Source organism: Dendrobates tinctorius, unplaced genomic scaffold, assembly GCF_039654945.1.
Source record: "Dendrobates tinctorius isolate UK_male_01 unplaced genomic scaffold, ASM3965494v1 ptg000035l, whole genome shotgun sequence".
Classification (NCBI taxonomy): Eukaryota; Metazoa; Chordata; class Amphibia; order Anura; family Dendrobatidae; genus Dendrobates; species Dendrobates tinctorius.
The window spans coordinates 69238010-69260725 of record NW_027361703.1 but is presented as its reverse complement, the minus strand read 5'-3'; the positions used below and the strand labels follow the sequence as shown (position 1 = coordinate 69260725).

The 22716-nt window shown below is 46.8% G+C and overlaps 1 protein-coding gene and 1 long non-coding RNA gene across 3 annotated transcripts in view; one reads left to right on the top strand and one right to left on the bottom strand.

The window, feature by feature from the left end:
- LOC141087784 (uncharacterized) overlaps positions 1-18680 on the bottom strand; it is a 129788-nt gene extending 111108 nt beyond the window's left edge. Inside the window, exon 1 of the long non-coding RNA XR_012231721.1 lies at positions 18635-18680. This is a non-coding gene — a long non-coding RNA (uncharacterized lncRNA). The remainder of the gene's footprint in view (positions 1-18634) is intronic.
- Positions 18681-18697: 17 nt separating this feature from the next.
- The window catches only part of LHFPL3 (LHFPL tetraspan subfamily member 3), a 130278-nt gene continuing 126259 nt past the window's right edge, over positions 18698-22716 (top strand). For both annotated transcript variants that reach the window (XM_073573628.1, XM_073573627.1), the window contains exon 1: positions 18698-19454. In XM_073573628.1, the coding sequence (XP_073429729.1) occupies positions 18698-19454 (757 nt within the window). The remainder of the gene's footprint in view (positions 19455-22716) is intronic.

Below are 22716 nucleotides of genomic sequence, written 5' to 3'. Positions count from 1 at the left end.
CTTCTGTGTAGCACCTGGGGGTTCAAAGTGCTCACTATGCATCTAGATAAGTTCCTTAGGGGGTCTAGTTTCCAAAATGGGGTCATTTGTGGGGGAGCTCCAAAGTTTACGCACACAGGGGCTCTGCAAACACAACATGGTGTCAGCTAACGATTGGAGCTAATTTTCCATTCAAAAAGTCAAATGACGCTCCTTCCCTTCTGAGTCATGCCGTGCGCTCAAACAGTGGTTTTCCCCCACATATGGGGTACCAGTGTACTCAGGACAAACTGGACAACAACTTTTGGGGTCCAATTTATCCTGTTACCCTTGGGAAAATAAAAAATAGCGGGCTAAAAAATCATTTTTGAGGAAAAAAAAATATTTTTTTATTTTCACTGCTCTGCGTTATAAACTTCTGTGAAGCACTTGGGGGTTCAAAGTGCTCACTACACATCTAGATAAGTTCCTTCGGGGGTCTAGTTTCCAAAATGGGGTCACTTGTGGGGGAGCTCCAATGTTTAGGCACACAGGGGCTCTCCAAATGCGACATGGTGTCCGCTAACGATTGGAGCTAATTTTCCAATCAAAAAGTCACATGGCGCTCCTTCCCTTCCGGGCCTTGCGGTGCGCCCAAACAGTGGTTTATGACCACATATGAGATATTGATGTACTCAGGAGAAATTGCCCAACAAATTTTAGGATCCATTTTATCCTGTTGCCCATGTGAAAATGAAAAAACTGAGGCCAAATAAAATTTTTGTGAAAAAAAAAGTACTTTTTTTTTTTCAGATCAATTTGTGAAGCACCTGGGGGTTCAAAGTGCATACTATGCATCTAGATAAGTTCTTTGGAGGGTCTAGTTTCCAAAATGGGCTCACTTGTGGGGGAGCTCCAATGTTTAGGCACACAGGTACTCTTAAAACAAGACATGGCAACCGCTAAACATTCAAGCATATTTTACATTCAAAAAGTAAAATGGCGCTCCTTGCCTTCTGAGCCCTGCCGTGCGCCCAAACAGTGGTTTATGACCACATATGAGGTATCAGTGTACTCAGGAGAAATTGCCCAACAAATTTTAGGATACATTTTATCCTGTTACCCATGTGAAAATGAAAAAACTGATGCTAAAATAAAATTTTGGTTGGAAAAATTAAAATGTCCATTTTTTCATTCCATGTTGCTTTAGTTCCTGTGAAGCACCTGAAGGGTTAATAATCTTCTTGAATATAGTTTTGAGTAGCTTGAGGGGTGCAGTTTTTAGAATGGTGACACTTTTGGGTATTTTCTGCCATATAGACCCCTCAAAGTGACTTCAAATGTGAGGTGGTCCCTAAAAAAAATGGTTTCGTAAATTTTGTTGTAAAAATGAGAAATTGCTGGTCAACTTTTAACCCTTATAACTTCCTAACGAAAAAAAATGTTGTTTCCAAAATTGTGCTGATGTAAAGTAGACATGTGGGAAATGTTATGTATTAACTATTTTGTGTCACATAACTCTCTGGTTTAACAGAATAAAAATTCAAAATTTGAAAATTGCAAAATTTTCAAAATTTTTGCCAAATTTCCATTTTTTTCACAAATAAACGCAAAAATTATTGACCTAAATATACCACTATCATGAAGCCCAATATGTCACGAAAAAACAATCTCGGAATCGCTAGGATGCGTTGAAGCGTTCCTGAGTTATTACCTCATAAAGAGACATTGGTCAGAATTGCAAAAAATGGCCAGGTCATTAAGGTCAAAATAGGCTGGGTCATGAAGGGGTTAAATAAATAACATATGTGGAACTACAGTTGGCAAACATATTTATGACATATTCATTTTTTGTAACTGTGGATTTAAATGTAGACGTATTATACATGTATTTACATAAACCGCATGATCTTATTCCACAACGATAGCTACCAGAGACAGATAACCAGCTTGAATTATTTTCTGATGAAAAACGCAAAGTGTGATCACTGGGGGACAAAATATTCGCAATTGTAGTTCCTTTTTTAGGAATAAAATTGCAGCCTTTATCCATTATAGTTCTCAAAGTTGGATCCACCCGTAAAATAGGTAGATTTGATTTAATAATTTCCGTTATTTGATTAAATTGATCACTATATTTAGTAATAAAAACTGGTTTCTCCTCAAAATTACTAAATTTTGATTTTATTTCCAAATAATCATCTCTTGTTTTTCTTTCTGCTACAATTTTACCCCTATTAATTTGATGCTTGCGATAACCTCTAGTCTTTAATCGTTCATCAATTACTTCACATTCCTGTCTGTAAAATGAATCAGTTGTGCAGCACCTCTTGGCACGCACAAATTCACCTACTGGGAGATTATTAATGACATGTTTGGGATGGTTGCTGCTAGCATGCAGCAAAGAATTACCTGATTGCGGTTTTCTATATAAACATACTTCAACCCTAAAATCTGCTTCATTTCCAATCAACATCATGTCAAGAAAAGCAATTCGTTCTTTATTCATATGATATGTAAATTTTAGATTATGATTATTAGTATTAAGGAATTTTATGAATTCTTTTATATTATCTGGATCACCCTTCCATATTATTATCAGATCATCAATGAATCTTCCAAAAAATTCTATATGATCCATAAAAATATTTTCCTGACCATAAATTTTTTCTTCCTCCCACCAAGTAACAAATATATTTGCAAGCGATGGGGAAAATTTCGCCCCCATCGCACATCCTTGTAATTGAAGGAACAAATTGCTTTTCCTTTTAAACATAAAGTAGTTGTTTTTTAACAAAAATTCATTTACAGATAAAATAAATTGCTGCAATTCCACACTGTATTTAGTATATTTAAGCAACTGATCCTGAAGTGCACGAATAGCTAGATGATGAGGTATAGATGAATACAGTGTAGCAATATCTGCAGTAACCCATGTATAATTAATATTCCACTTAATGTTCTTCATTACACGTAACACATGTTTGCTGTCCTTGATATAGCTACCGTGTTTCCCCGAAAGTAAGACCCTGTCTTACATTAATTTTACCCCAAAAAGTCCCACCCTGTCTTACTTTCGGGCGAGGTCTTACCGAAAAAAAATGACAATTTCTTTTTAACCAATAAATTAACATTTATTAACATGCTGTTATACCCCATAACAGTGCCGTATCCCACTGCACACAGCCCCACACCCCATAACAGTGCCGTATCCCACTGCACACAGCCCCACACCCCATAACAGTGCCGTATCCCACTGCACACAGCCCCACACCCCATAACAGTGCCGTATCCCACTGCACACAGCCCCACACCCCATAACAGTGCCGTATCCCACTGCACACAGCCCCATACCCTATACAGTACATGTTTCCCTACTTGGTTTTTAAATGCTGGACGTTTTCCTCTGCGGTGCGGAAGGCCTGTGCTGCAGGGAACGCTGTGCCAATCAGCAGGGAAACAGCGGTGACGTGGGGCTGGGGCGGCCAATTACAGCCCGAGCTGCTGGACCAATCAGTGCTCGAGCCGGGGGCCGGCGGTGACGTGGGGAACAGGGGCGGCCAATGAGCTGTTGAGCTGGGCGGATTGCGGGGTTAACACGGCGAGTTAACCCCATGAGCGCTGGACCCGCCCAGCTGCACCTGAGGACACCTCTGGAGCCTGGGGACCCAATGGGGGACAGCGGCGGCCCAAAGGTAAGGGCCTTACATTTCACAGCGGCCCCCAACCCTGCCTTACATTCGGGGGAGGCCTTACATTGAAGGACCCCCCCGTAACCCCCACCCTGTCTTACTTTCGGGGGGGTCCTACTTTCGGGGAAACACGGTAGGTGATCTCAATACTAGAGGTTGAAGTCGTGCATCCAACCAATCCCCCAAATTCTCCAATAATGACCCTATTCCAGATACAATAGGCCGCATAGGTGGGGGAAATACCCCCTTATGAACCTTGGGCAAGGCATGAAAAAGAGGAATTTTGGGGAAAGGTGGATTCATAAATTCCAATTGCTGACTAGTAAGAAAACCCATCAAATGTCCTTCTTCCAAAATTTTCATTAAAAGAACTCTTATCTCCTCTGTAGGATCCTTCAATAACGGCTTGTACACAACACTGTCTTGAAGCAACTTATGCACTTCTTGTTCATAAAGACCAGTGTCCAGTATAGTAGTAGATCCACCTTTATCTGAATTTTTTATAACAATGTTAGAATTTTTCTTCAATTCCTCCAATGCATTTTTTTGTTTTTTTGTTAAATTTTTTTTATTGTTCTGATTTTTATTTTCCAATGCCAATTTAGTAAGTTCACTTTCCACCACTATTTGAAATTCCTCCATCACTGTGCTACGTGACTGCACTGGGTAATAAGTAGGATTGGGAACCCTGTTTTAACCTCAAAAGGTATTATCAGAACTGCTGGGTTGGAAATTTCGGGAAGATGTTGAGTGGAAGTGGTTAAATACCGCAGGTTTGAGGAGGGATACATGAAAAGCATTGGGATTCTTAGCGAAGCGGGCAATTTTAATTTGTAGGTTACGTCATTGACACGTCTCAAGATTTCAAAGGGACCGATGAAACGTGGACCCAACTTATAGGAACGGACTTTTAGCCTGATATACCGAGAAGATAGCCAGACCTTCTCCCCGGGGTTATACGGAGGCGCGTCTAAACGTTTTTTATCCGCATAACACTTCATTCTGTGACTGGCTCTCTCTAGGGCCTCCCTGGTGTCCCTCCAAATCTGGGAGAAATCTACAGACAAGGAGTCCGCCGCCGGTACAGCCGAGGTGGGGGAAACGGGAAGGGGAATACCAGGATGTTGTCCGAAAACCACAAAAAAGGGAGACTTGGAAGAAGCTTCCCTGGTATGATTATTGTACGCGAATTCAACCCACGGGAGGAGAGAAACCCAGTCACCCTGGTGAGCGATGGAAAAATGCCGGAGGTAGGAAGTTAGAACTTGATTGACTCACTCCACCTGCCCGTTAGACTGGGGATGATAGGCTGAAGAGAAATCCAGAGTTATCTTCATCAGTCCGCAGAGAGCTCGCCAAAATCGGGAGGTAAACTGGACTCCTCTGTCTGAGACGATATGCTGAGGAAAGCCATGGAGTCGGAAAACATGGAGCAAGAAAATCTTCACCAACTCAGGGGCAGAAGGCAGACCAGACAATGGGACAAAGTGAGCCATCTTGGAAAACCGATCGACGACCACCAAGATAACAGTACATCCCGAGGACGGCGGTAGATCGGTGACAAAGTCAATAGCAATGTGGATCCATGGAGTCGTAGGTATGGGTAACGGATGCAGGAGCCCAGGAGGGCAGTGTCGAGGAACCTTGTTCATGGCACACGAAGGACAAGAAGCGATGAAGTCCAAGACGTCTTGGCGAAGCGATGTCCACCAATAGTGGCGGGAGACGAGAGAGAGAGAGTCTTCTTAACTCCAGCATGTCCAGAAAATTTAGACGAGTGCCCCCAACATAAGACCTTTGGCCTGTCCCCACTTTGAACAAAGGTTTTACCCGGTGGTGGTGAAAGAACGCTGAGCGGAGCCACGGTAAGGATTTTGGCCGGATTGATGATATGCGTAGGACCATCCTCATTGTCCACAGGCGAAAATTAACGAGATAGGGCATCCGCCTTGACGTTCTTGTTCCCTGGCCGAAAATGGAGTTCAAAATCAAAGCGCCCAAAAAACAAAGACCATCTGGCTTGACGTGGGTTGAGTCTTTGGGCGGACTGAACATAGGCCAAATTCTTATGATCCGAGAATATGATGAACGGGTGAACGGCTCCCTCAAGAAGATGGCGCCACTCTTCAAGGGAAAGTTTAATGGCCAGTAGTTAGAATCATAGAATCGTAGAGTTGGAAGGGACCTCCTGGGCCATCTGGTCCAACCCCCTGCTCAAAGCAGGATTCACTAAATCATCCCAGTCAGATGTCTGCCCAGCCTCTGTTTGAAGACTTCTATTAAAGGAGAACTCACCACTTCTCGTGGCAGCTTGTTCCACTCATTGATCACTCTAACTGTCAAAAAGTTTTTTCTAATATCTAATCTGTGTCTCCTCCCATTCAGTTTCATCCCATTGCTTCTAGTCTTTCCTTGTGCAAATGAGAATAAAGTTGATCCTTCTACAATGTGACAGCCCTTTAGATATTTGTAGACAGCTATTAAGTCTCCTCTCAGCCTTCTCTTTTGCAAACTAAACATTCCCAAATCCTGCAACCTTTCCTCATAAGACAGGGTTTGCAGACCGGTCACCATTCTGGTCCCTCTTTTCTGAACTTGCTCCAGTTTGTTGATGTCTTTTTTAAAATGTGCTGCCCAAAACTGGACACAATATTCCAGATGAGGTCTGACCAAAGAGGAGTAGAGGGAAATAATGACTTCATGTGATCTAGACTGTATGCTTCTGTTAATACATCCTAGAATTGCATTTGCCTTTTTTGCTGCTGCATCACACTGTTGACTCATATTCAGTCTGTGATCTATTAGTATACCCAAGTCTTTTTCACATGTGCTGTTGCTTAGCCCTATTCCTCCCATTCTGTATATGCTTTTTTCATTTTTATTGCCCAGATGTAGTACTTTGCATTTTTCCCTGTTAAAAACCATTCTGTTAGTTGCTGCCCACTTCTCGAGTTTATTTATATCTTTTTGAATCCTCTCTCTCTCTTCTCTAGTATTAGCTATCCCTCCTAGCTTTGTGTCATCAGCAAATTTAATCAGTTTACCCTCAATTCCTTCATCTAAATCATTGATAAAGATGTTGAACAATACAGGGCCTAGGACAGAGCCCTGTGGTACTCCACTTGAGACATTCTTCCAACTGGATGTGCAGCCATTTACGACCACTCTTTGGGTCCGATCACTAAGCCAGTTATGAATCCACCTAACAGTTGCCTTGTCCATTCCATACTTAGTCATTTTTTCAATAAGGATTGTATGAGATACTTTGTCAAATGCTTTGCTCAAGTCAAGATATACTATATCTACAGCATTCCTTGATCCACCCAATCAGTGATTCCATCATAGAAGGAAATTAAGTTAGTCTGACATGACTTATTAGTTGCAAACCCATGCTGACTCTGTTTAATCACTTCATTCTTATCCAGGTACTGACATACATGTTGTTTAATAATTTGTTCAAAGATCTTTCCTGGTATTGAAGTCAGACTCACCGGCCTATAGTTGCCTGGGTCCACCTTCTTCCCCTTTTTGAAGATAGGAACAACATTTGCTCTTCTCCAGTCTTCTGGGACTTCTCCTGTTCTCCAAGAATTTTCAAAGATTATGGAGAGGGGTTCAAAAATTTCTTCTGCTATCTCCTTCAGTACTCTGGGGTGTAATTCATCTGGACCTGGAGACTTGAATTCATTTAGCTTAGCTAAGTGTTTCCTCACTATCTTTCTGTTTATAGATATCCTGGATTCTTTTATTCCCTTAATAGGACAGTGAAGAACAGTTGATGTTACATTTCCTTTCTGAGAGGAAACAGATGCAAAATGGGAATTTAAAAGTTCGGCCTTCTCAACATCCTGTCTTACCATTTCATCATTTTCATCCTGTAAAAATCCTATAGCATCTTTGACTTTTCTTTTACTTTTGACATATCCCCAAAATCCTTTATTATTGCTTTTGACATCTCTTGCAAGCCTCAATTCATTGTCAGCTTTAGATAATTTGATTTGTGCCCTGCAGGTTCTGCAGACAGCATTATATTCTTCTTTAGATATGCCTCCCTCTTTCCATTTTATAAACATTTTTTTCTTCCTTTTTAGCATGTGCTTAAGTTCTGTGTTCATCCATCCAGGTTTCCTTAAATGCTTCCTATTCTTCCCTCTTTTCGGAATTGTTAACATTTGTGCTTTGAGAATTTCATTTTTCAAGATTTCCCATCCTTCCTGGACATTTTTGTCTTTAAGGATATCCAGCCATTGGATCCCTCCAATTCTCTTTCTGAATCCCTTAAAATCTGCCTTTCTGAAATCTAACCTTGACGTCTGAGTCTTCACAGGTCTTCCTCCTCTAGTTATCCAAAATTCTAAAATAGCATGGTCGCTACCTCCTAGGGTCCCAGCCACTTTTACCTCCTCAACCATTTCCTCCCTGTTTATAAGGATTAGATCCAAGGTAGCAGTTCCCCTTGTTTTCTCCCCTATCTTTTGGAAATAAAGTTGTCAGCAAGAGAGGATAAGAATTTCCTTGACCTGTTAGTTTTGCCTGAGAGAGATTCCCAACAAATGTCTGGATAGTTGAAATCTCCCATGACAACTATGACATATTTTTTGGAGAACTTGGCCATTTGATGCATAAAGAGTTCATCCATAACTTCAGCTTGCACAGGTGGCCTGTAGTAAATGCCTACAATGGTGTCCTTTCCATTGTTCTGCCCTTGTATTCTTACCCAAACAGTTTCCACAGAACTCCCAGTCTCTGAAGCTTCAATCTCTGTGCAGATATACGCATTTCTAACATACAATGCGACACCTCCTCCTCGTTTATCAAGTCTGTTTCTTGCAAATAAGTTGTATCCTTCTAGTCTTGTATTCCAATCATGTGTATTGTCCCACCAAGTTTCAGTGATTCTAATGACATCATATTTCTTTTCTTGCGTTAGTAGTTCCAATTCTCCTTGTTTGTTGCCCATGCTTTGTGCATTAGTATAGAAACATTTTAGTTTGTGATTGGTTTCTCTTTCTCCAATATTTTTATTAATTAGATTCTTTTGTCTTTGTTCTTCCTTTCCACTTATAATAGCAGAGTTCTCAATAGCATTTGTCAGGTGTATGGCTTTTTCTGGTCTTTTGCTTCCCTTCCCATGTTGTTCTAGTTTAAAGCTCTCCTTACAAGTGTAGCAAGGCGACTTCCAAATACATGTTTTCCAGTCTTCGTAAGGTGCACCCCATCTCTAGCAAGTAGTCCATCGTATAGGTAATTCACTCCGTGATCCAGAAATACAAATTGTTGCTGACGGCACCATCGACGTAGCCAGTTGTTCACCTGCAGAATCTTATTCCACCTCCTTGTTCCATGGCCATCCACTGGGAGGATGGAAGAGAAGACCACCTGCTCTCCCAGTTCTTTCACTTTCTTACCTAAGTCTTCAAAGTCTCTGCAGATGGTTTCCAGGTCGTTTCTTGCGGTGTCATTTGTCCCCACATGTAGTAGCAGGAATGGGTAGTCATCTGTAGGTCTGAATAGTTGTGATATTCTGTCAGACACATCTTTAATTTTTGCACCTGGAAGACAGCACATTTCTCTTGAAGTTATATCCGGTCTGCAGATAGCGGCCTCTGTTCCTCTCAACAGGGAATCCCCCATGACCACCACTCTCCGTTTCTTCTTCACAACATTTTTCTTTCTCCATCCAGGAGGACTCTGAAGGCGTACAAGGTTGCTGTTTGTGGGCAAAGTCTTATCCTGATGTATTTCTTCATTGTTTTCCTGCGTGAGAACCTGGTACTGGTTCCTGAGAAGTATGGGTGCTGACTGCCTCCTGATCCTCCTGCTTCTTTGGGTCACATGTCTCCATTCCTCTGTTTCTTCAGGTGCACTTTGAATTTCTTCTCTTTCTGTAACATAGAGAAAACCAAAAGCAAAACACAAAACAAATATCCTGGAATAAAAAAGTAAAAAAATATATTGCAAAAATTGCATGAAGGTAGTAATAATAGTAATAATAAGGGTATTTAGTTAACATAATTTTGATCAAAATAATGTAGAAGCCATCCCGCCACGTCACGGCAACCCTTGTGGGACAGTCCTAACTCTTGTATTTAAAACCTTTCCACTTGTCAAGTGACGTAAATGTGAACAAGGACAGAGGGACTGAACCACCAGTAATAGTATAGGCCAGACAGGATGGATTTTCCAACTCAGAAACAGGGTGGTCACACCCTTATATGCACAGAATGCACAATGAAACATATGAGAAACTGGGTCTGAGCAGAAAAAGTAAATTAATGTGCATGCAAAATGTAATTGCATATGAACACATGACCTTTACACAGAGAAAACCAAAAGCAAAACACAAAACAAATATCCTGGAATAAAAAAGTAAAAAAATATATTGCAAAAATTGCATGAAGGTAGTAATAATAGTAATAATAAGGGTATTTAGTTAACATAATTTTGATCAAAATAATGTAGAAGCCATCCCGCCACGTCACGGCAACCCTTGTGGGACAGTCCTAACTCTTGTATTTAAAACCTTTCCACTTGTCAAGTGACGTAAATGTGAACAAGGACAGAGGGACTGAACCACCAGTAATAGTATAGGCCAGACAGGATGGATTTTCCAACTCAGAAACAGGGCGGTCACACCCTTATATGCACAGAATGCACAATGAAACAAATGAGAAACTGGGTCTGAGCAGAAAAAGTAAATTAATGTGCATGCAAAATGTAATTGCATATGAGCACATGACCTTTACACAGAGAAAACCAAAAGCAAAACACAAAACAAATATCCTTGAATGAAAAAGTAAAAAAATATATTGCAAAAATTGCATGAAGGTAGTATACTATACTATTACTGGTGGTTCAGTCCCTCTGTCCTTGTTCACATTTACGTCACTTGACAAGTGGAAAGGTTTTAAATACAAGAGTTAGGACTGTCCCACAAGGGTTGCCGTGACGTGGCGGGATGGCTTCTACATTATTTTGATCAAAATTATGTTAACTAAATACCCTTATTATTACTATTATTACTACCTTCATGCAATTTTTGCAATATATTTTTTTACTTTTTTATTCCAGGATATTTGTTTTGTGTTTTGCTTTTGGTTTTCTCTGTGTAAAGGTCATGTGTTCATATGCAATTACATTTTGCATGCACATTAATTTACTTTTTCTGCCCAGACCCAGTTTCTCATCTCTTTCTGTAACATGAAGAGATAATTCTGCTCTGTCTAAGAACTCTTCACCTTCCTTAATGATCTTCAACGTAGCTAACCTCTCTTCGAGATTTTGCAACTTTTCCTCCAACAGGGACACAAGCTTGCATTTGTGGCATGTGAAGTTTGGCTTTTCCACTGGTAAGTCTGTGAACATGTAGCAAGAAATGCAGCTCACCAAATGGCTCCTGGCCTCTTCCATATCGTTGAGCTCACGGAGACTCTTCACTTATCCCAGAAGGCGCTGGGAATATGCAAATGATCTCCTCAAGACTCTTCCCCTGGTTTTCCGATTTCCTCTTTTCAGCTGCAACGGCCAAAACCCAGTGATCGTTGAGCTCGCGGAGACTCTTCACTTATCCTAGAAGGCACTGGGAATATGCAAATGATCTCCTCAAGACTCTTCCCCTGGTTAGTTCTCTGTCTCCGATGGAGTAGTTTCGTTCCGGAGCGGTAAAAGCTTTAGAGAAGAATCCACAGGTGACCACGCGACCAGAGGAGGTCTTTTGCAGAAGGACAGATCCAGCTCCCATGGACGATGCATCAACCTCCAGGAGGAACGGCCTATTGGCATCTGGACGGTGGAGCACAGGGGACTTGGCGAATTCTTGCTTTAAAACCTCAAAAGCCGCCTCAGCGTCCGAAGGCCACGTGTTGGGGTTGGCCCCTTTGCGAACGAGAGCCGAGATAGGCTTGGTCAATGAAGAAAAATGAGGAATAAATTGCCTGTAATAATTGGCGAAGCCCAAAAAACGCTGAATTGCTTTCACACCTTGGGGACGCGGCCACTTGAGAACTGCAGAGACCTTTTCAGGATCCATCTCCAAGCCGGAACTTGAAACGATGTAACCAAGGAACGGTAGTGAAGCTTGCTCAAAGAGGCATTTCTCCAATTTGGCAAATAGGTGATTCTCCCTGAGACGGTGGAGTACTTGACGGACGTCTCGGCGGTGAGTAGACAAGTCGGAGAAGATCAAGATGTCGTCTAAATAGACCACAACACAGACATAGAGGAGATCACGAAAGATGTCACTGACAAATTCCTGGAATACTGCGGGAGCGTTGCAGAGTCCGAATGGCATGACTAAATACTCGTAATGACCGTCCCGTGTGTTGAACGCGGTTTTCCATTCATCCCCGGACCGTATGCGAACAAGGTTGTAGGCTCCTCGCAGATCTAGCTTGGTGAAGATTCGTGCTCCTCTCAAGCGGTCAAAGAGTTCCTGGATTAGTGGAAGCGGGTACTTGTTCTTCACCGTGATGCGGATGAGGCCCCGATAATCAATACACGGACGAAGAGACCTGTCCTTCTTCTTCACAAAAAAGAAACCTGCTCCCGCAGGCGAGGACGATTTCCGAATAAAGCCTCTGGCTAAATTTTCTTGAATGTACTCAGACATGGCCTGCGTCTCAGCTAAAGAGAGAGGGTAGATTCTCCCGCGGGGAGGAGTGGTACCAGGAATGAGCTCGATAGGGCAGTCATAGGGTCGGTGTGGCGGAAGAAACTCAGCCTCCCTCTTCTCGAAGACATCCGAGTAGGCTCTATATGCAGGCGGTAATCCAGAGGGATCAGGGAGAGGACGGGGAACACCTACGGGACGCACCGGCCGCAGACACCGAGACGGATAGGACTCCCCCCAGCGCAGAACATTGCCGTTACGCCAATCCAAAGTAGGCTCATGAAGTCACAACCAGGGAAGACCAAGGAGAACAGGATGAGAGATACCGGCTAAAACATAAAATGTAATTCTCTCCTTGTGCAGGGCTCCAATCTGGAGCTCGATCTCATGCGTAACTAGCTTAACAGTCTCTTGCAAAGGATTACCGTCTACAGAAGCAAGAATCTGTGGGCTCTCAAGGGTCTTAACCGGGACAGAAAATTTGGAGACTACATCGAGCCTAACAAAATTCCCAGCGGCAACCGAATCCACGTAGGCTGCCAAAGAAACCCGCTTGTCACCTACATGCAAGAGGACAGACAGAGAAAGGGGTTGAGAGGAATCATGCACACCTAGGGAGGCCTCTCTTACCTGACCTAGGCGGAGAAGTTTTCCGGACGTTCCGGACAGGTTCGGAGCAAATGAGAACCACTGCCGCAATAAAAACATAGACCGTGGGAACTTCTCTCCTTGCGACGCTCTTCGGAGAGCTTTAGGCGATCCACTTGCATCGGCTCGGGCACAGACGCAGAAGGAAGAGCCCTGGAACGAGGACTGGGTGGTCTGCGAGTGGATAGCATCGGGCGCGCGAGTCTTCTCTCTGTAGGAGTGTCGCGACCCGCCAGCTCGTCCTTTATACGACCCGAAAGACCCCGCCAAAAGGCCCCAACCAGTGCCTCATTGTTCCAACCCAAATCGGAAGCCAGGGTCCGAAATTGAATGGCATATTGGCCCACAGTTAGAGAACCTTGGCTAAGACTGAGCAGAGACTCCGTAGTGGATGCGAGGCGGCCAGGTTCGTCGAATACTCGACGAAAAGTATCCAAAAAATCTGTTAAGTGGGCAACCAGGGGGTCATCGCACTCCCAGAGGGGGTTCACCCATGCCAAGGCGTCCCCCTCAAGATGGGAGATTATGAAGGCTACTTTGGACCGGTCTGTGGGTTATTGCTGCGGCAATAATTCGAAATGGAGGCGACATTGGTTCAGGAAACCTCGGCATAATTTTGTGTCACCGTTATAGCGGGGTGGTTTGGCCAACCGCGGTTGAGGGTGAGGAGTAGCGACTGGGGAAGAAGCAGCAGCGGCTGCCTGGAGCGAGAGCAAGCGACCATCAACCGAGGCCATGTAGCTGAGAATATGAGTCTGTCCGTCACGCTGCTGCGCTAGTTCTTGCTGTAAGCCGGCCAGCTGAGCCGCATTACCAGGATCAGAGGTTTGAAGGGCGGAGAGGCGCGCGTCCATAGATTTCATGAAGGACATTATAAAGCGTTTGATTCTCTCGTAAGAAAATTAACTCCTTCTGAGTAGCCGTGACTCCAGCGGGGTCCATGGCCTGTGCATCTGTTATGGATTGTGCTAGGATGGCAGAAAGAGTTACAGCAACCCGGAGTGGACCCTCTGGGCCATGGCTCCAGAGCCCCTGCGGGCGAGCTGAACCAGGTGGAGCCACCCCCTATACAGGGAGTGTTAGGGGCAGGCCCACAAGGGATGGAACCGTGACAGCCGGAGCCAAAGGGGCGACTGGGTGAGCACCAGGGAGACTACGGGTGGAGAGTCAGAGGAGCAGCAGAGCGGGGTGACAGTGAACACGGAGCTGCAGAGGGACACGGACGTGGAGCACTCAGGACTGGAGGAAGCAGGGGACTGTGAGAGAGAGAGAGGTAACAATAGAGATTAGGACATGAAATAAAAACGGACTAGGAGAACAATGGACAGCCGGTACACAGTAGGACACCAGAGACAGAAGGGAAGGAGCCAGAGGCGAGACAGGGACAGGAGATGGCGAGGAGCTGCTCACAACAGCTATCAACGAAAGCACAAGCAGGGCAGACAAGAAAGAGACAGGGGCCTGGGAGCGTAGTGAATGCTGACCATACGGACAGCGACACCACAAAGATACACAGGCGTCTTACCTGGGGAGACGCCGGGAAGAAATAGACGGTGGGCGCCGCCATGTTGGTGGCGGAGCCACCGCGTCACAGGAACTAGACAGAGCGTCGGGCACAGGAGCGCGGGACCGACGTCGCTGAGGCCGGATGTCAGGAGCGGGAGCGCGCCGTGGAGCGGGTGCACGCCGGGAGGTGCGCACGGGGTCGCGCAGGTAAGTACCGGTGGAGGACGTGACAGTATGAGGCCCATAATAGTGTATGGAGCATTATGTGGGCTCATTGTACCGTATGGAGGAATATGTGGGGTCCATTGTACTGTATGGAGCAATATATGGGGCCATTATACTGTATGGAGCATTATGTGTTGCCCATAATACTGTATGGAGGACTACGTGGTGCCCATAATACTGTATGGAGGGCTATGTGGTGCCCCTAATACTGTGTGGAGGACTATGTGATGCCCATAATACTGTATGTAGGACTATGTTGTGCCCATAATACTGTATGAAGGACTATGTTGTGCCCATAATACTGTATGGAGGACTATGTGATGCCCATAATACTCTATGGAGGACTATGTGGTGCCCATAATACTCTATGGAGGACTATGAGGTGCCTATAATACTATATGGAGGACTATGTGGGGCCCATAATACTGTATAGAGGACTATATGGTGCCCATAATACTGTAAAGAGGACTATATGGTGCCCATAATACTGTAAAGAGGACTATGTGGTACCAATAACAATGCATGGAGGACTATGTGGTGCCCATAATACTGTATGGAGGACTATGTGGTGCCCATAATACTGTATGGAGGACTATGTGGTGCCCATAATACTGTATGGAGGACAATGTGGTGCCCATAATACTGTATAGAGGACTATGTGGTGCCCGTAATACTGTATGAAGGACTATGTAGTGCCCTTAACACTGTATGGAGGACTATGTGGTGCCCATAATAATGTATGGAGTCTTATCCAAATTTGGAAGTTCTCCCCTATCTTTTGGATAGGGGATGACTTTCTGTTTGTTGTTGATCTGACCGCTGGGACCCCCATGATCCTAGGTAACATAGCTTTGACGAGCACTATGTAAATGGAGCTGTGGTCCAATCATACGCACTGTGAAGCCATTAACATGTGGCTCTTCAAATAACTCCTTTAATAGAGTGATGAGGGGATGACAAAGTATAGCAAAAATTCACTGATTAGGGCTGATGAAGTGCTATATTATGTGGGCTGGTGGATTTTGTGAGGCAGGGCTGCATTTTTGTCCCAGTCCGGCCCTGCTGAGCACAGTGACCTCCTGAGCACATACAGTGACCTCCTGAGCACACACAGTGACCTAGTGAGAGCACACAGTGACCTCCTGAGCGCACACAGTAACCTCCTGAGCGCAGTGACCTCCTGAGCGCAAACAGTAACCTCCTGAGCGCGCACAGTAACCTCCTGAGCGCGCACAGTAACCTCCTGAGCGCGCACAGTAACCTCCTGAGCACAGTGACATCCTGAGTGCACACAGTAACCTCCTGAGCACAGTGACCTCCTGAGCACAGTGACCTCCTGAGCGCACACAGTAACCTCCTGAGCGCACACAGTGACCTCCTGAGCGCACACAGTGACCTCCTGAGCGCACACAGTGACGTCCTGAGCTCAGTGACCTCCTGAGCGCAGTGACCTCCTGAGCACAGTGACCTCCTGAGCGCACACAGTGACCTCCTGAGCGCACACAGTGACCTCCTGAGCGCAGTGATCTCCTGAGCGCAGTGACCTCCTGAGCACAGTGACCTCCTGAGCACAGTGACCTCCTGAGCACACAGTGACCTCCTAAGCGCACAGTGACCTCCTGAGCGCAGTGACCTCCTGAGCACAGTGACCTCCTGAGCACACAGTAACCTCCTGAGCACACAGTGACCTCCTGAGCGCACACAGTGACCTCCTGAGCGCACACAGTGACCTCCTGAGCGCACACAGTGACCTCCTGAGCGCACACAGTGACCTCCTGAGCGCACACAGTGACCTCCTGAGCACATTGTGACCTCCTGAGCACATTGTGACCTCCTGAGCGCAGTGACCTCCTGAGCACATTGTGACCTCCTGAGCGCACACAGTGACCTCCTGAGCACATTGTGACCTCCTGAGCACACACAGTGACCTCCTGAGCACATTGTGACCTCCTGAGCACATTGTGACCTCCTGAGCGCACACAGTGACCTCCTGAGCGCACAGTGACCTCCTGAGCGCGCACAGTGACCTCCTGAGCGCACACAGTGACCTCCTGAGCACAGTGACCTCCTGAGCGCACACAGTGACCTCCTGAGCACATTGTGACCTCCTGAGCGCACACAGTGACCTCCTGAGCACATTGTGACATCCTGAGCACATTGTGACCTCCTGAGCGCGCAGTGACCTCCTGAGCGCACACAGTGACCTCCTGAGCGCACACAGTGACCTCCTGAGCACACAGTGACCTCCTGAGCACATTGTGACCTCCTGAGCACGCACAGTGACCTCCTGAGCGCACAGTGACCTCCTGAGCACAAACAGTAACCTCCTGAGCGCGCACAGTAACCTCCTGAGCGTGCACAGTAACCTCCTGAGCAGTGACATCCTGAGTGCACACAGTAACCTCCTGAGCGCACACAGTAACCTCCTGAGCGCACACAGTAACCTCCTGAGCGCACACAGTGACCTCCTGAGCGCACACAGTGACGTCCTGAGCGCAGTGACCTCCTGAGCTCAGTGACCTCCTGAGCGCAGTGACCTCCTGAGCACACAGTAACCTCCTGAGCGCACAGTGACCTCCTGAGCGCACACAGTGACCTCCTGAGCGCACAGTGACCTCCTGAGCACAGTGACCTCCTGAGCGCACACAGTAACCTCCTGAGCGTACACAGTAACCTCCTGAGCGCACACAGTGACCTCCTGAGCGCACACAGTGACCTCCTGAGCGCACAGTGACGTCCTGAGCGCAGTGACCTCCTGAGCTCAGTGACCTCCTGAGCGCAGTGACCTCCTGAGCACACAGTAACCTCCTGAGCGCACACAGTGACCTCCTGAGCGCACAGTGACCTCCTGAGCGCACACAGTGACCTCCTGAGCGCACAGTGATCTCCTGAGCGCAGTGACCTCCTGAGCACAATGACCTCCTGAGCACAGTGACCTCCTGAGCACACAGTGACCTCCTAAGCGCACAGTGACCTCCTGAGCACAGTAACCTCCTGAGCACACAGTAACCTCCTGAGCACATTGTGACCTCCTGAGCACAGTGACCTCCTGAGCGCACACAGTGACCTCCTGAGCGCACAGTGACCTCCTGAGCACATTGTGACCTCCTGAGCGCACAGTGACCTCCTGAGCACATTGTGACCTCCTGAGCACAGTGACCTCCTGAGCGCGCACAGTGACCTCCTGAGCACAGTGACCTCCTGAGCACACAGTGACCTCCTGAGCACAGTGACCTCCTGAGCACACAGTGACCTCCTGAGCACAGTGACCTCCTGAGCACACAGTGAACTCCTGAGCACACAGTGAACTCCTGAGCGCACACAGTGACCTCCTGAGCACATTGTGACCTCCTGAGCACAGTGACCTCCTGAGCACAGTGACCTCCTGAGCACACAGTGACCTCCTGAGCACACAGTAACCTCCTGAGCACACAGTAACCTCCTGAGCACATTGTGACCTCCTGAGCACAGTGACCTCCTGAGCGCACACAGTGACCTCCTGAGCGCAGTGACCTCCTGAGCACATTGTGACCTCCTGAGCGCACAGTGACCTCCTGAGCACATTGTGACCTCCTGAGCGCACAGTGACCTCCTGAGCACATTGTGACCTCCTGAGCGCGCACAGTGACCTCCTGAGCACAGTGACCTCCTGAGCACACAGTGACCTCCTGAGCACAGTGACCTCCTGAGCACACAGTGACCTCCTGAGCACAGTGACCTCCTGAGCACACAGTGACCTCCTGAGCACACAGTGACCTCCTGAGCGCACACAGTGACCTCCTGAGCACACAGTGACCTCCTGAGCACACAGTGACCTCCTGAGCACACAGTGACCTCCTGAGCGCACACAGTGACCTCCTGAGCAACTACCCGACAGCGACTGTATGAGTGAGTGGCCGGGCAGGTCTGTGACGGTGCCATCACGACTGGCTGCATGTTTCGCCACAGACAATGTGGCTGGCACACGGCTATATTTAGAGGCAGTCCCTCTCCTCACCTCACACTTCCCGCGCCCCCTCGTCACCAGCACGTGCCTTGGACTCGCTCACGCGCGGCACCGATGAGGGGGGATGAGAAGAGATGTCATGTGCACCCCGTGATTGGTACCCTCCTGTCATCTCTGCTGAGACATCCAGCATACGTACTGCGCTGGCCGCTCCCCTCCCCGCTCCTGTGGTACCGTCTGCTCCTGACACATTGGGATGCAGCTCTGCAGCAGGTCGCAGTGACCGTGCTCGGGCTGCAGACAGGGCTTAGGTGTGTGCAGGACAGGACTCTCCATGCCGCGCTGTGTCTCGGAGCAGCAGTCTCCCTCCATGCCGCCGCTGCTGTGATTCGTCTCCTCGGTCAGCAGCGTCCCCCTCCGCGGCGTTCCCTCCTCCGGGTGTCCAGGATGCCAGACCCGAGCTTAGCGATGCTGTCCCCGCAGGATGCGGCCAAGATCTACCACGCCAATTACATCCGCAACTCGCGGGCCATCGGGGTGCTGTGGGCGATCTTCACCATCTGCTTCGCCATCGTCAACATCGTGTGCTTCATCCAGCCCTACTGGATAGGGGACGGGGTGGACACCCCCCAGGCCGGCTACTTCGGACTCTTCCACTATTGTATCGGCAGCGGCTTCTCCAAAGAGCTCACATGCACTGGCAGCTTCACAGATTTCTCCTCCATTCCCTCCGGAGCCTTTAAAGCCGCCTCCTTCTTCATCGGCCTGTCCATGACGCTCATCATCGGCTGCATCGTGTCCTTCGTGCTGTTCTTCTTCTGTAACACAGCCACAGTGTACAAGATCTGCGCCTGGATGCAGCTGTCATCAGGTGAGTGCAGACATGGAGGGCTCTGCCTGTCCCCCTATGTGCAGACTGGCACTGTACTGTTTGTAGACCTCAGCAGACTATTTACAGGTGTAGGCTCAAGTTCATGAATGGGTAACCATTGAAAAGTGCTTGCAGAAACAAGCAACCTTGTCATTTACACCATACTAGAAATCTCTTGTTTAGAAGAAACAAGAGATTTTTCATTTGATAGTGTACAGCTCGTTACCTAGGTTACCGGCCACCCTGCAGTCTGAGTGTGTGGGGCCAAGCTGTTACCTAGGTTACCGGCCACCCTGCAGTCTGAGTGTGTGGGGCCAAGCTGTTACCTAGGTTACCGGCCACCCTGCAGTCTGAGTGTGTGGGGCCAAGCTGTTACCTAGGTTACCGGCCACCCTGCAGTCTGAGTGTGTGGGGCCAAGCTGTTACCTAGGTTACCGGCCACCCTGCAGTCTGAGTGTGTGGGGCCAAGCTGTTACCTAGGTTACCAGCCACCCTGCAGTCTGAGTGTGTGGGGCCAAGCTGTTACCTATGTTACCTGCCACCCTGCAGGTATGGAGTGTGTGAGGCCAAGCTGTTACCTAGGTTACCAGCCACCATGCAGTCTGAGTGTGTGGGGCCAAGCTGTTACCTAGGTTACCTGCCACCCTGCAGGTATGGAGTGTGTGAGGCCAAGCTGTTACCTAGGTTACCAGCCACCATGCAGTCTGAGTGTGTGGGGCCAAGCTGTTACCTAGGTTACCTGCCACCCTGCAGGTATGGAGTGTGTGAGGCCTAGCTGTTACCTAGGTAACCTGCCACCCTGCAGGTATGGAGTGTGTGGGGCAGACAGACTCCTCTGTTAGGGCCTGTTCACTCCACTCTGAAGCTAGCGGATCATTAGATCTAGCCTCAGCCCTGCACTTCTGCTGCAGGGGCCAAGCTGTCTGCTCGCAGCTTAAGAGAGGGCAGTTTGGAACAGCGGTGTGGCCATGCACTAGTCCGAATTGTCAATCTTCAGGAGTTCTCCATCCCCAGCAAAGCAGAAATAAGGTGGCCACAACCCTTTGATCTTGACCCAGGGCTGTGGAATCTGAAAGCCAAACCTCCGACTCCTCAATTTCCCAGACTCTCGACCCCACAGCACTGGTCACTAGTGAGCATGTACATAAAGTGCAGCACAGATTCACCTCAACTAACAGCCGAGATCCTTAGATCAGGAACAGAACAGACATTTATAGGACACTTCATAACTTTATGGCACATTCTGCATTGTACTACTCTACCCAATTTATTATATACTACAGTTAGGTCCATATATGGACAGAGAAAACATTTTTCTAATTTTGGTTCTAGACGTTGCCACAATGAATTTTAAACAAAACAAGTCAGATGCAGTTGAAGTTCAGACTTTCAGCTTTCATTTGAGGGTATCCACATTAAAACTGGATGAAGGGTTTAGGAGTTTCAGCTTCTTAACATGTGCCACCCTGTTTTTAAAGGGACCAAAAGTAATTGGACAGCTTAAATAATTGTAATTAAAATGTTCATTTCTAGTACTTGGTTGAAAACCCTTTGCTGGCAATGACTGCCTGAAGTCTTGAACTCATGGACATCACCAGACGCTGTTTTCTCCTTTTTGATGCTCTGCCAGGCCTTCACTGCAGTGGTTTTCAGTTGCTGTTTGTTTGTGGGCCTTTCTGTCTGAAGTTTAGTCTTTAACAAGTGAAATGCATGCTCAATTGGGTTGAGATCAGGTGACTGACTTGGCCATTCAAGAATATTCCACTTCTTTGCTTTAATATACTCCTGGGTTGCTTTGGCTTTATGTTTTGGGTCATAATAATAATAATCTTTATTTTTATATAGCGCTAACATATTCCGCAGCGCTTTACAGTTTGCACACATTTTCATCACTGTCGCCGATGGGGCTCACAAACTAAATTCCCTATCAGTATGTCTTTGTTGTCCATCTGTAGTATGAAACGACGACCAATCAGTTTGGCTGCATTTGGCTGGATCTGAGCACACAGTATGGATCTGAGCACACAGTATGGCTCTGAATACCTCAGAATTCATTCGGCTGCTTCTGTCCTGTGTCACATCATCAATAAACACTAGTAACCCAGTGCCACTGGCAGCCATGCATGCCCAAGCCATCACACTGCCTCCGCCGTGTTTTACAGATGATGTGGTATGCTTTGGATCATGAGCTGTACCACGCCTTCGCCATACTTTTCTCTTTCTATCATTCTGGTAGAGGTTGATCTTGGTTTCATCTGTCCAAAGAATGTTCTTCCAGAACTGTGCTGGCTTTTTTAGATGTTTTTTAGCAAAGTCCAGTCTAGCCTTTTGATTCTTGATGCTTATGAGTGGCTTGCACCATGCAGTGAACCCTCTGTATTTACTTTCATGCAGTCTTCTCTTTATGGTAGATTTAGATATTGATACGCCTACCTCCTGGAGAGTGTTGTTCACTTGGTTGGCTGTTGTGAAGGGGTTTCTCTTCACCATGGAGATTATTCTGCAATCATCCACCACTGTTGTCTTCCGTGGGCGCCCAGGTCTTTTTGCATTGATGAGTTCACCAGTGCTTTCTTTCTCAGGATGTACCAAACTGTAGATTTTTCCACTCCTAATGTTGTAGCAATTTCTCGGATGGGTTTTTTCTGTTTTTGCAGCTTAATGATGGCTTGTTTCACATGCATGGAGAGCTCCTTTGACTGCATGTTTCCTTCACAGCAAAACCTTCCAAATGCAAGCACCACAGCTCAAATCAACTCCAGGCCTTTTATCTGCTTAATTGAGAATGACACAACGAAGGGATTGCCCACATCTGTCCATGAGATAGCCTTGGAGTCAATTGTCCAATTACTTTTGGTCCCTTTAAAAACAGGGTGGCACATGTTAAGGAGCTGAAACTCCTAAACCCTTCATCCAATTTTAATGTGGATACACTCAAATGAAAGCTGAAAGTCAGAACTTCAACTGCATCTGAATTGTTTGGTTTAAAATTCATAGTGGTAATGTCTAGAACCAAGATTAGAAAAATGTTGGCTCTGTCCAAATATACTGTATATGGACCTAACTGTAGATGGTGGCCTGATTCTATCACATCAGGTATTCTGGAGTCTCTGTTAAAATAAAAAATAGTTATATACTCATCTTCTGACGGCCCCCGATCTCCACTCCACGCTCCATGCGCCCGGCATCTTCCGGTCCCAGTAATGCTTTGTGCGAAACACCGCTGATGACGTCGCGCTCTCGCGAGCGTGACAGCATCTCC